This window comes from Humulus lupulus, chromosome 1 (genome assembly GCF_963169125.1).
Source record: "Humulus lupulus chromosome 1, drHumLupu1.1, whole genome shotgun sequence".
NCBI classification, from domain to species: domain Eukaryota; kingdom Viridiplantae; phylum Streptophyta; class Magnoliopsida; order Rosales; family Cannabaceae; genus Humulus; species Humulus lupulus.
In genome coordinates this window covers 270088559-270102293 of record NC_084793.1, presented here as the reverse complement: position 1 = coordinate 270102293, position 13735 = coordinate 270088559, and the positions used below count along the sequence as shown (strand labels likewise).

Genomic DNA, 13735 nt, shown 5'->3' with positions numbered 1-13735 from the left:
TGCTGATCACAAACCATACCAGTCATCCACAAACAAATCAATACAAATAAGCATAGTAAACAACATTATGCATGAAGGGAAACTCATTCCTAACAAATTCAAATAAACAGTTATAATCGCATCCCAATATAACTGGGCAAACACCCTGCTCTATGTGCATATGCCAGTTTTATTACCTCATGTCATGTGCTATTGATGAAGCGACCTCGAGTGCGAACTTATTCCCAAGCCCCGTGAAAACCCCTAGTCGCAACATAAATGGTACACTTATTAGGAACTAAGTTCAATCACAGGTTCCAAAACGTTCCTAGCTCTTAGAACCTCCAATTTCATTCAAACAGGTAATGGAATCGTCCCCCGAGCCCCCAAATGTGTCCTCAAATCAGGTCCCCTGTGCCTCGAGCCTAATACCCAAAAATCATAAAATTGCATTTTTGGGGCACCTAGCGCAATCCCGCCCATAGAAAGTTGGGGCATTCTGGGATGCTAGCACAATCGCTCCCTATCCCACCACGTTGGTAGCCTAAAAACCCCAAATCAACTTCAAAATTTCCTAATTTCCGCAACACTAGCGCGATCACGCTAGGTCTCTAGAAACTCAAAACGAACCCATAAATCATACCCAAATCGACTATTACGATTTTCCCTGCAAACTCAGACCCAAGACTCTGTCCCAACACGTTTCCTAGCAGATTTTTAACACCAAAACGATCACAAACCAATACTATAATCCCAAACCATCATCAAAGCATCATTAAAACACCAAATCACAAAGATGCCAAGATTTACAACTTTTAGCTTTTGAACTCAATCTCTTGCTCTAATCCAAAAATCAAACTTGAATTTTACCAACTTAGCAACAATAAAACCCTTCTAGCAGACAAAAAACTCATTTCCATCATCAATTTATAACCTAAACCACTTAAAGTTCCCAAATTCAAAATTAACCTACAATTCTCAAAAAAAAAAAAAAACTCAAGAACAATCAAAGCAAAGTGAAGAACAAAGAGATAAACTTATTGTAACGTCGTCCTAATCAAGGACTGTTACACCGTGTACTTTAAATAGTGTCAGACTTGCTAATCAAGTCGTTTGGTTATAAATGTGTAACTAAGGTTATTGTCAAGGGTTAGGGTTAAAGTTTTTAGTCAAATGAAACATTAACTTTTCATTTTAAAGTTTAATACATACATGGGATCCCAAAAGGTTACAAACAGATGTTTGAAAAGGTATATACAATCAAAAGTTACAACCAATCGACCCAAGCGAAAAAGTAAGGGATACAACCCTAGTTCCTCTAAGATATCCTTGGTCATGGTGGATGAGCAACTGCATATGTACACGTCGCCACTGAAGCTCTCGAACTCATGGCTGGTCTAGCTTTCCTTTCCCCTTACCTATACCACATAGCACCCTTGAGCCAAGGCTCAGCAAGAAAACTTAAACATGTGCATGAACAGTAAATACAGATTCCAAATACATATCTAGCATGCCCAGCACTAATAATCTATTCATGCATGTATACAATTACAAATAAACGATCATTGGATCATTCTGGGGCCCGCTGCCCTGAACAGATGACCATTGGGTCAACCCGGGGCCCTATGCCGTGGCTATGTGACCATAGAGTCACCTGGGGCCCTTGCCCTTATCTCTGAGTAACTAGCCATATAGGGCTAGGAGGGCCATAATTGATTTAATATGTGATAATGTGATTATATGCATGATTATGTGAGTTATATTATTATATAATGATATTTGCATGCATGTGGGCCCACTTCTTATTAGAAGGACATTTTTCGTAATTTTTCCCCGTTGAGGGCATATTTGTATATTTATGTGCATGTATGTGATATATGGGTGATACCACATTATTATGTAGATATGTTTGAGCTATTCGGCCTGAGATGATCCTAGGATGCAAGTTAGCAGTTTGGTCATAACGGGGTTAATTATCGGGCTTGGGGTGAGCCTAGGGGTAAATTGGTGTTTAGTACATTACCGGGAATGAACGGGTAATGGGATATGATTTAATAATTATTTGAGGATATTAGGAATGATGGGAACTGGAGGACGTTAATTATGATTAATAGGATAGGTGGGAAATGACAATTATGCCCTTGGGTGGCTTAGAGAGATTAGAATGGCCCTAGGGGCAATTTGGTCATTTTAACCATTGGATATATTCAGCCAAGGAAGGTTGTGGAATACTCAGGCAGCAAAAACAAAGTTTTCCTTTTCTCTCTCTCTCGATTACTTTCCTCTCTCTCTCTCGATTACTTTCCTCTCTTTCTCTCGGTTGATTATTGAAGCTAGGCTAGGGAATTGAAGCTTAAGGATTAAAGCTTGAGAGTTTAGGATTGTGTTCAGCAACTAGAAGGTTTCAATTCTGTGTTTGAGGTAAGGTTTTCAGCTTGAAATTTCAAGGTTCTTACTCTATTTATGGTGGTTTGTAAGTTGAGAGTTTGATTGTGTAATTGGGTATTTGATGGTGTTTTAGGTGTTGAGAGGCTTAGGTTTTATAGCTAGATTGGTGATAATGTGATTTTGATTTTTGGTTTTAATATTGGGATTGGTTTGATGAGTTTTGGTTGAGGTTTATATTGAGAAAAATGCAGGGGAGCTGGGTTTGCGGGGTCAAGTCGCGACCGAGTTCATGTGAGTCGCGACTTGAGTGAACCCCAGAGCCTTCACTGGGCTCTATCTAGCAGGAGCGCCGCGACCCTCAAGGGCTAGTCGCGGCCCGCCCCTGGCACCTAGACAGAGGGCTCTCTGTCTTGGGGGTGCGCCGCGGCCCTTGGGGGCAGGTCGCGGCCCTCCTGTCCTTTTTGAGCCAGGATGGGTTTTAGTCAGTTTTGAGCATGAGTTTTCAAATCTCAAAGCTTGGGATCGAATCTACTAACCGTTTTGGTAGGATTCGAGGTCCCGGGAGCTGGGTTTTTGTAATGACCCAAAATTGCTAATAAGGCTTAAGGGCCTTGATTAGCGTGCTGGGAGGGCATAATTGGTATATGTGTGATTTAAATGTTTAGATGCATGATTATGTGGCATGCATGATTAATACGATTATATGACTATGCGACATGCATGTTTGTGAGTATTATAAGTGCATGTGGGCCCTTTATAACTTATAGGGCATATTTGTAAGTTTGGCTCGTTGAGGGCATAAACGTGATTATATATGATAAATTGTTGAGACCACATTATTATATGGATATATTTGCAGCATATGGCTCGAGATGGTCCTAGTGAGCAGATTGGCGAAATAGTCACAGCGGGGATTAATACCCGGCTTGGGGGAGCCTGGGGGTATTTTTAGGAATTTAGAGGATATTTTGGGATTTATTAGATACTGCATATATAAATGGTAATTAATTGGATGATGGGATTAATGGGTAAATATTAGGAACATTTGAGGAATTAGTGGGAACCGGGGGAAAATGACCATTTTACCCCTAGGGATAAGTTGAGGGCTAGTTAATTAAGAGGGGCAATATGGTCTTTTGCCTAGAAACTAAAGGATACACTCAGTAACATTTAGAACCTAAGGCAGAAGGAGGTAGAAGCATCTCACACTCTCAGCTCTCTCTCTTTCATAAGATTTATTTCTCTCTCACTCTTGAGGAAGTTGAAGCTTTGAGACTTGGGGAATTGAAGGAGCATAGGCTGGGAAGTTGAGCTGGGAATTGAAGGAGAAAAAAAAGAAAATTGGAGAGGATTCAAGCTAGGAATTAAAGCTGGAACTTGTGTGGATTCAGCCATAGTTGAGGTAAGTTTTGGTTTCTCAATTTGCTGAAGAATTTAACTTAATTGGGCGGAATTGAGCTGAGTAGTCTTGAAGCTTAGAGTTGGTACAATTCTGGGTTCTTGGGTATGTATTGAGTGATGAATTCTGGTTGGGTATGAATTGGGATATTGATTGAGGTATTATTGCTAAGGTTTTGGTGTCTAAAATTTATGATTTAATCTTGAATTTGTAGTTAGTTTGATGTTGAATTGGGGAGGTTTGTTTAGCTAAAATTCTGGGTTTAAGTCTTAAGGTAATTGGTTAAGAGAAACATGTGAAAAGCCCAGATTTTCTAGGCCCAAAGGAGGCTCTCCGTGACCTAGCCCTAGGGCTCCGTGGCGCGTGTGGCCTGCTTGGCCTGGGTTGCTCTCTGACTTGGGGGTGCACCGCGACTCACTAGGCCAAGTCGCGACCCACCATCCCCTTTGGTTTGGGTACTTGCTCTCTGACTTGGGGGAAAGTTGCAACCCACTAAGCCAAGTCGTGACCCGTTTGAGGATTTTAGCCTTAGAATTGTTTCTAAAATTGTCAAGGCTCGGGGGTTCGAACCTAGACGCCCGGGACAATTTATATTACTCGGTTTAGTAGAAATTGAGGTCCTGGAGGCTAGTTTCTATCTCCTAAGTATTTATTTGGGTTGGAAGTTAACAATTACCCATTGGACAGTGTGACTAGGTTTATTGCCAAGGTTTGGGGCTAAGGATCGTGCTTGGAACCATTTCACTTTCTCCGTTCGGAATTAAAGATAAGAAAACTGCACCCTTGTGTGGCTGTGTTGGGAATGAGTTTCCCTATATTTGAATACATATGCTGTATGATTGTGATATGCCATGTGAGCATGAAATAAATGGCCTAAGAGAGCTGGGGCTGATAATTTGTGTACAGGATGCGGCTCGCCCACTGAGAGTTGGGGTCAGCTAGATAAACACTTGAGTTGGCCTAAGCGGCCCAGAGTCAGTGGGTTAAATAGAGGGTGCGACCTAAGGGCGTCGACCCTGAGTATTGTATGATGATTGTGATAAACTGTTGAATATAAATATATTTTCTATTATTAATCTGATGCTTATGGCTTGTTGAGTACCTGAGTGATTGTCTTGTGAGTTATTTGACTATTATCATTGATTATGTTATGCTGTTATGGTTTTCTTGCTGGGTCTTGGCTCACGGGTGCTACGTGGTATAGGTAAAGGCAAGGGTAAGATGGATCAACCATGAGTTAGAGAGCTTTGGGGGTGAGGTGTACATTGTCAGCTGCTCGTCCGCCGCGGTCGAGGGATTGAACAGGGACAGAAACCTAAAATGTGTATTTTTCCATTAGAATGGTCTTGATTGTATACAACTTTTGGAAGTTTGTAAATTTGTCCTTTTAAACCCCGTTTTTGGGATCCCATGTACTAAAAATTTATTTTAATGAAAATTATCCGTTTATGACCAAAACCTTTTAACCATAACTTGATTATGACTTTAGGATCGCATCTTTATTCAAACGACTTGATTAGCAAGTCCTGCACTATTTTAAACACACATTATAACGGTCTTGATTATCCAGGGTGTTACAGTTTTAGTCCATGGATCTTTTATTACTCATTTTATTGATGGGATTTCCTATTTGGTTATGATCATGTGACCGCTAAGGACCTATGGACAGGATCGTTCTCAAGGGTTGTTCTTTATTTATTTTACGCTCGAATCTGAGGTAAGAAAGTTGCACCCAGTATGAGATGCATGTGATACATGTGGTTATGGCATGAAATGAATGTTGAATATGGAATTGATCAAAACTTAAGTCTCTGTAATTGTGCATGATTATGAGTATGCTTGCGATTATTGATTAAGCATGCTGAATGCCTTATATCTGGATATTTGACATATGATTTATGTTTGTTTGCATTACCTCATTGAGGAAGCACTGGCTTATTAGTTAAGAAATGACAATGGTGTTTAGTACTGGCCGTGAAGCTCTGACTTATCAGTCATGATCGACAATAGTACTGAGCGGTTGTCGTATGGAATTCACTTATGAGTCAAGAGCGGCATTATCATTTCTAACGCAGGCCAAAATGATTAGATCTAATCAGCATGAGCATTAAATGCTTGACCGACCTATTGGTCGAAGAAAACTAAAGCAATTGGCTAGCCTAAGGCTAGTTACTCAGAGCGAGTGCTAAAAGGCTCAAGTGACTGAAATGTCACATGGTTTAGGGCGCATGACCCCACACTACAAGAAAAAATGCTTTTAATAACACCAAAAATGTGTTATTAAAACATACCATAACACTTTTTGATGTGTTATGACCGACTATGTTATCGTAGGTCAGGGTACTTTACATAACACTTTATCATTGTTATACAGATGTGTTATTATACTGTCAACGATAACACACTTTCTGTGTTATTATAATAAATAGATAAGTGTTTAACTATATTATTTATAGTCGATTATATAACACATTTCAATACCTATAAATTTGTGTTATACTACACTTTAGTATAACACATTTTTTGTGTTATATAATGAAGTTTGCATAACAAAATTCTTTACTTATAAAAAGTGTTATTGTAATAGATATTATAACACATTTTTCGTATTATTTTAATATTTAGATAAGTTTAAATTCTCATTATATATTCATTTATATAACACTAATTTATTCTATTATATTTTAATTTTTTTATATGATTAAAATTAACTTTCTAATATATACTAGCATAATCAAATGAACTTGATTTTCAAATAACAAATAGTAAAAACATTCAACATTATATTAACAATCCACAAATTAGTTTAAAACATTCAACACTGTCATCAACAACAAAATGTTCTTAAAGTACTCAAGTAGTCTTAAATATTCAACATATAAGCCTTGAATGATGATTTCAGTAAGTTCAGCATAGGTTAGTAAAGGAATGTGATGTGAGGATTATAGCAAGGACAAAACAAGATACTGAGAAGTAAAAGAATGCAGTGTAGACAACCAAGTGAGGAACCCCATCTTTCAATGTATGCTAAGCTATTCTGGTGGTATTATTATGTGTTGTTGCTGCTGCGCTGCCTTTTCTATCATGGATGTTCCCTTGAAAATTGTAAACTGCACCTCTCTCATATACTTTGACAGCTGAAAAAATTTACAACCAAACCACATTACTCATTTTTTATTTGTAAGACCTAAAAACCAAACAAAATCTTTTAATGGTGTCATGAAATATATGTACACTTACTCGATCATCACTCATCTTTGTGAATCCAAACTTGTTTGTCCAGATTGACTCTGCTTCCTCAGTAGTAGGAAGCACAATGTTTTCCACATTCAGGGAAACCAACAACTTCTCTATACATGAAAATAATACTTGGAAATAGCCCTGTTATAACAAAACAAAATATACCAACTTAGTAGTTATTTTTCTTCTGCTTCTTAACATTAACGAAAAGAAAAATAAAATACTAAGAAGAAGAAAAAAAATCAAAGTTTCATTTGTTCCTACTTTCCCTTGGTGTTCTCTAGTTGTCGCCACTATGGGAAGCTCGGCTACCTCATGACCAAATATCCTAAGAAGACCAGCTAATACAACAATAGACTTGTGTGGATAGATGCATTTGCAGAAGAAAGGTATTATACTTGTATCAATAACCAATTAAAGAAAGAACATTAACATAACATATTGCCCAATATAATATTAGAAAAGGCGTAGTACCTCACAGTTAAAACTACACAGTACATTTGCTTGCCAATATATTATCACATAAATCACAAACTAATAGGCGAACTTTGCTTACACATACACTATAACAGGAATCAAATCACGACCAGATCTTGCTACAATAGGATCAAAACACTCTTGTGCATTACAAATCAGAAAATTAGATGCTATTTGTGAGAGCCTATGGAAATTACAAAAACTCATGACACATACAACATATTTTTCTCCCCCAAAAAGTAATCCCCACTGTCTAAATGGGTAATGTCATAAATATGTAAAAAGGATAAGTTAAACAAATAAATACACATCTAATCAACACTTAAATTGATAACTCCAACAAACATTCAGGAAAAAAAGAAGAAGAAAGCAGAAATTGCTGCCAAATTCAATTAAAAAACAGTATCTTATTTTTTAATAAAGTATTTTCAATCAATATATGTATATATTTAAATATATATATTTATATATATGTGTGTGTGTGTGTGTGTGTGTAAGCTTGAAATATAATTATATATGTGGTGGAGAGCTCTCAAGAGCCATCCACCATAAAGATAACATGAACAGAATTCTTAAATGTTGTTAAAAAATTGTACTATTGAAGAACCCACTGTGTCACATGAAATATAAATCAGTTTCACAGTCATTAGGAGAAAAGTATCCAGTACATATTTAAAAGAAAAAGACGTCACTTAAATGATAAAAATAAATATGACAAGGGAAAGGGTGATTACTATTTTCATCACCGAAACATGATTCTTAAGCTATTTCTTAATAGTTCTCCTACTTGTTTTAGACAAACTTATCACATAGTTTCGCATCCATCGAAAAGCAACCACCAAATAATTTTTTCTTAAAAAAAAAGGATCATTCAAGCAAAAAAGTAATAGATTGAAGTCATATAAAGGATAAAGTACATTAATAAAACCAGAGTTTGCAAGCAGAAGCAACTAATGTCAAATGCAAACTAAAATCTTTGAATAGACTCCCAATCTATAAAACATAGTATCATCGCTACCCTTTAAATAAGCATGGAAATGAGTAGAATTTCTGGTACAATAATAACTTACTCGGAAAATAGCAACAGATCTTGACAGAAATGGCAGTTGTTCTGGATATCGCATGTAATATGGACATTCTTTCTCACCCCGCGATATAAACCACATAAGATGACCACAAGCAACTATTGCAGCTTTTATATGTTGAAAGGTTAAAATATAGACAGAACAATGATGTTATACCACTCAGATTGGAAGACCAACAAAGTTAAACTCTAGAACTGGTGCTAATGGTGCTGCAAAAGTCTTTCCTCTAGTGTGGTTATATTTACACGCTTTTCCAAATTCACATCCCCCTGACCTCAAATAATACTGCAAGAAGCTCAAGATTTTATAGCACAGCACATCGAAAGTTTAAATCGAAAAATAGGATAAAAAAACTGAAACTAAAATAATCTCAAATCCATAAAACATAATCACAAACAAGATCAAATGTCAAATCCAAAAATATACTCAGGAAACTATATAGTCAGATATTTGGAAACAACAAATATACCGAGATATTTATATTAAAAGGGCATGGCCTAACCAAGTCAAGTAATAATAATATCAAACTCTATAACTAACACTCTATAACAAAGTAGCAGTAATTTTTTCAAGCAACTAAATTGTGATTGAGGCTAAATGTGTTACAGTTGAGAACAACAACAAAAGGCTAGCTACTATAGATTGGAAAAGAAAACGTTACCAGCAAGAACCAGCTCACTGTGGCACTGTGCTTGTTTCACGTTGAGTAGGTTTTCCAGATAAAGGATCTGTGGTTTTAACCTGAAAATAAGTGATAGAAGTCAAGGGATTTGAATTCTGAAGGCACTCAGAAAAAAAATAAATGCAAAATCACTTCTAAAACAATGATAGTAAACTAACATGTCTTGTTATTGAATAACTAATTCAAAACTTTTGCATGCAACTTGTAAAGTTACAAAATGAAAGTCTCTCCCGTAGTTCATCAAAAAGAAACTTTTAAAAAAATGGGCATATGAATTACGCATACCCAAGACTTTGCTTTTGAGAGTGGAGGCTCCCCTGTTCCAGTCGGAGTAAAATCATCCAACTCAGTTTCAGAAAGGGGAACACTCTCACCAGTTACATGATTACATCCAAGAAAATAACAGGAATAGATTCACCTAAAGAACGACATGTTTGATGCAAGTAAAGCATATATTATCTATAGGACCTAGAGTTGTTTGAGCCAACCAATGAAGATAAACTTCAGTTTATTGACAAACCACCTGTCACATAACCGCGTCAATAAATTATCTTTAATAATCACATGTAATAAGCCCTCCAAATGTTCAAAATTTCAGAACTGTTTTTTACTAACAAAGATGTTGCACCGAAATGAAGTAGCCCAACCATGCAATTCTGATTCTAAACAGCTTAAAGATGTTGCACCTAAAATTGTTAGCCTAAACATAGAGAGATAATCGAAAGCTCCATCTAGTCAAATTCAGATTCCAGACTTCTAACCCCAAAACTAATAGCCTAAACATAGAAATACAATCGGTCTACTCAAATTCACAATGCACAAATCTAAGCCTAAAGAAAACCAGTCCTCATTCTTTTAATTTAAGTTAATTTTGGTTAGAACTTAGATGACAAAGGATCAAATCTATTGAGCAAAAAGAGAGCAATATTTAAAAAAAAAAAAAAATTGCTATGTCAAAAGCCATTGTCTCTACCATTAAACAAAGTACTTTGAAAGACTATTGTTGATATCCTAAAAGATTTACATAATCAAAGTGGCAGCTTCACAGTAACACATATATGAAAAAAATATATAATATATTTATTTGGTCTCTAAGTAGCGTCCACTTCTATGACAAAGACAAAGACAAAGACAAATCACAAGATAATATATAGACACAAATGAGAATCAGCTTCTAAGATATTTGATTATTGATCCATATAGATAATTAATACCAATTAGTTTTATGAGGATTGACCTTAAATTAAACCACATAAAATAGTTTCAAAGAAATAGAAGGATCAACACTAATGTTTAAACATAAAACAATAGAAACATATCCCGTTTTCATCTGTATAGGGAAAATAAACAGAAGTTAAATTAATCAGGCATCCAAAAAATAAATGCAGCATAACAAAACCCAAGAAAAGAGAGAGTAAGGCAGGCATTTAAGTGACAAATTATGTGGAACTTTAACGTTAATTGGAAGCAACTTATTACATTATATGGAATTATGTTATACCTAAGTTTAACTTCTTTAACTTTTTTTTTTTGAATAAATACCTAAGTTTAACTTGAAAGGTAGAAAGATACCAAAATTTTGTCGGGTAATAAATAAAATAAGAAAATAAGTTAAAATGACAATGATATCATAAACTAAAATCACTCGATAAAATTAACTTCCATTTAAAAGTAAACATTTCCAACAGATAGACTTTAGCAATTGATGATTTCAGATTTTTATAATCTTTAAGAACAATAGACTTTTTTCTTTCTTCTTCTTTTCTTATTTGGTCTTATTGAATAAATGTAAAGTAAGTATAGACTTGGAAATGTTTATCACATTAAATAGAAATAAAAAAGAGGAAAAATCAATAAAATGCGTGTTGCATATCTAAAACCAGAAAACGAAATTGAATTGAACTTACTTTTTGCTGCTTCTGCAATTCTTCTCACAAACTCATCCTTTTTATTTATGCCTCGGAATTGCAATCACATCAATTGTATCAATAACAGTGTATGTGGTAAAACCAAATATTAATTTTCACATTACAACATTAAGCAATTTATCAAAATCACATATTAAAATTGAAATAATGTGTAAAATTATAGCTTTATAACAACAATCCAGACAACCAACCATTATTTTGGCATTCTAGAATCTGAAATACACATATTTAATTGCTTCCAAAACTATCTCTTAACTAAGTAAACAACCAGTGAATCTAACACCCAAACTAACACAGAATGAAACGAATTCGTAAAGTCTCACCAAAATTTTCTGAAAAATAATTATGACTGACCCACAAAGCAGATTATAAAAAGAATTATGATTTTTAAATTAGAAAACATTAATTATTTATTAATCTTTCTAGCATTTTATCTCATATCAATGCAAAAATCTTATGATTTTTAAAGGGACAAACAAAAAAAGATTCAGTGTTGTAAATACCATACATATAAGTTTCTGATTCTTGAAGCAAATGAAGTAACTATATCTCAATCATTCATCCAACTATGAAACAAAAAATAATAAGAAAATGAATACCACTTTTCTGTTGATTAAAACATACATATTTATTCTTATCAAATAAAGCTAATATATAAAAAAACAAAGATATTGAGATTTAATTGTAAAATTAACCAAATCAAGCTCTCTAAAATAAAACAACAAAAGAAAGAATACTGATTTCACTTTTTTTCTTTCTCCCTATCTCTCTGTCACTCTAATTTATATGAGTTTATAAGTTTTAGATATTAAATAAAAGCACGCAAGAAAATTTGCGTATATATATATTCATATCTATTATAATACTTTTCCATTAGTCTTATGTTCATCTGTTGTTAAAAGTGGCTTTTGTTACAAGAAGAAGATTGAAAGGAACAAAGAATAAATTTAGACAAAAGAAGGAGGTTATATAATATTGAACAACAAATCCAAGAAAAAAGTTTTAAGCAGTAGACACTTGAAACATATTTATTAAGTGCAGTACAAATAAGAGCAAAAATGAAGGAAGCTATTCTAAAATACTGAGGAAAATTACATGTTGTTTGAGCCATTCATTGTAAAGTTGTTGCCAACCAAGTCACTGCCAAAAAAAATGACAGTTTTTTTTAGACAGAAAGAGTTAACCAAATGGTACAAGCATGTTAACCCAAGAGAGAAAACTAAAGATGTATTACAGATAAGAGAGTGAGCTAATGTTGAAAAGAGAGTCTGGAATCTGTCCATTTAACTTGTTAAAGCTCAAATCTCTGTAAAAAAAAAGTGCAACTTCATGAGTGAACATGAAAAGTTAATAGTGCAAGTAGGGTAGTTTTGAGTTTCTTAATTAACTTACAGTTTTTGTAACTGTTGGAGCTCTCCGTTATTCGATGGAATTGTACCAGTGATATTGTTGTTCCTAAGTACTCTGCAGGTTTTTTTTAATAGTTGTTAGATTATATCTCAAAGGAGAACAGCACAGAAGAAAAAAGATATGTTTGAATTTGAATGATTTATTAGAAAGGATGTAATAATATGTTGAAACCATGTTACTTACAAGGTACTCAGAGACTTCATATCCTTGATAAATGCAAGAGAAGAACTTACATTAGATATTTCACTTAACCGCCTACAGATAATCCACATTAGAGATTGTTAGCATTAAAAACGTGCATATAAATATGAAAATGATTATTAAATATAGTACTCACAAGTCTAATAGGGAAGTCAGATTCGCGATCGTTGATGGTATAGGTCCCATATTTAGTATTATTAATCAGACCAAAAATAAGTAAAAATTACACACAATAAACACAATTTTTTAATTAAATTAATAAAATGGTTGAAAAAGGTGTATGAAGAAATTCATGGAGAGGAATCTGATATTGAGAAAAACAGTCAGATTTGGAAACAATATTAAAATTCCTTCTGTTTCCTTCTGTTTGAAATTCCTTCTGTTTGAAAATTTGGAGACAATATTGAAATTCCTTCTGTTTGCAAATATTATAGTCGCAATCAATTGAAAGAAGTTGAGAATTAGGGCAGGGAAGAAGAATACTTACGGCAGAAAAAGGAGGAAGAAGGCCAGAAATTCAAGGCGGACTGCTGCGCTGCGGAGTTTTGTTGACCGGTGACCGGTGGTGGCTACTGACAGGGCGGTCGGTCGGGGGGTTGGGTTTGCTTCGCGTCCGTGGTCGCACTGTATTACAGATAGAGAAAGGGCTTTGGGTGATGAGTACTTTTTTTTGGCTTTAATGATACTTTAGTGTTAGCTTAATTTTATTCATAAGCTTTATTAAAAAACACTAATGCAAAAATTTATCAATAAACAGAACACATCTATCTGTTTATGAAAACAAGCATTGCAATAAATATGATCAAGTTAAGATCACCAGTTGATAGTGTTCAACATACCAGCACAAGAATTGCAGCTCCCTCCTATTCCAAATTCCACAAGCTTCTCATTTGGTTCTGGTATGCAGTCAGGAAGATTTCCAAAACATTGAGCTGTTTATAATATC

The 13735-nt window shown here is 34.7% G+C and overlaps 1 protein-coding gene and 1 long non-coding RNA gene across 2 annotated transcripts; both read right to left on the bottom strand.

The window, feature by feature from the left end:
- Positions 1 to 6798: 6798 nt before the first annotated feature.
- LOC133834312 (uncharacterized) lies at positions 6799 to 7506 on the bottom strand. The gene is made up of 4 exons (XM_062263890.1): positions 7481 to 7506; positions 7271 to 7403; positions 7007 to 7147; positions 6799 to 6903 (listed from the first exon to the last, which is right to left on the bottom strand). Exons 1-4 carry the CDS (start codon positions 7504 to 7506, stop codon positions 6799 to 6801), a joined length of 405 nt encoding a protein of 134 aa, XP_062119874.1.
- A 4754-nt stretch (positions 7507 to 12260) lies between these two features.
- On the bottom strand, positions 12261 to 12642 carry LOC133833174 (uncharacterized). Its single transcript, XR_009892581.1, has 2 exons — positions 12571 to 12642; positions 12261 to 12484 (listed from the first exon to the last, which is right to left on the bottom strand). It is a non-coding gene; the product is annotated as an uncharacterized LOC133833174 (long non-coding RNA).
- Between the last annotated feature and the right edge of the window lie 1093 nt (positions 12643 to 13735).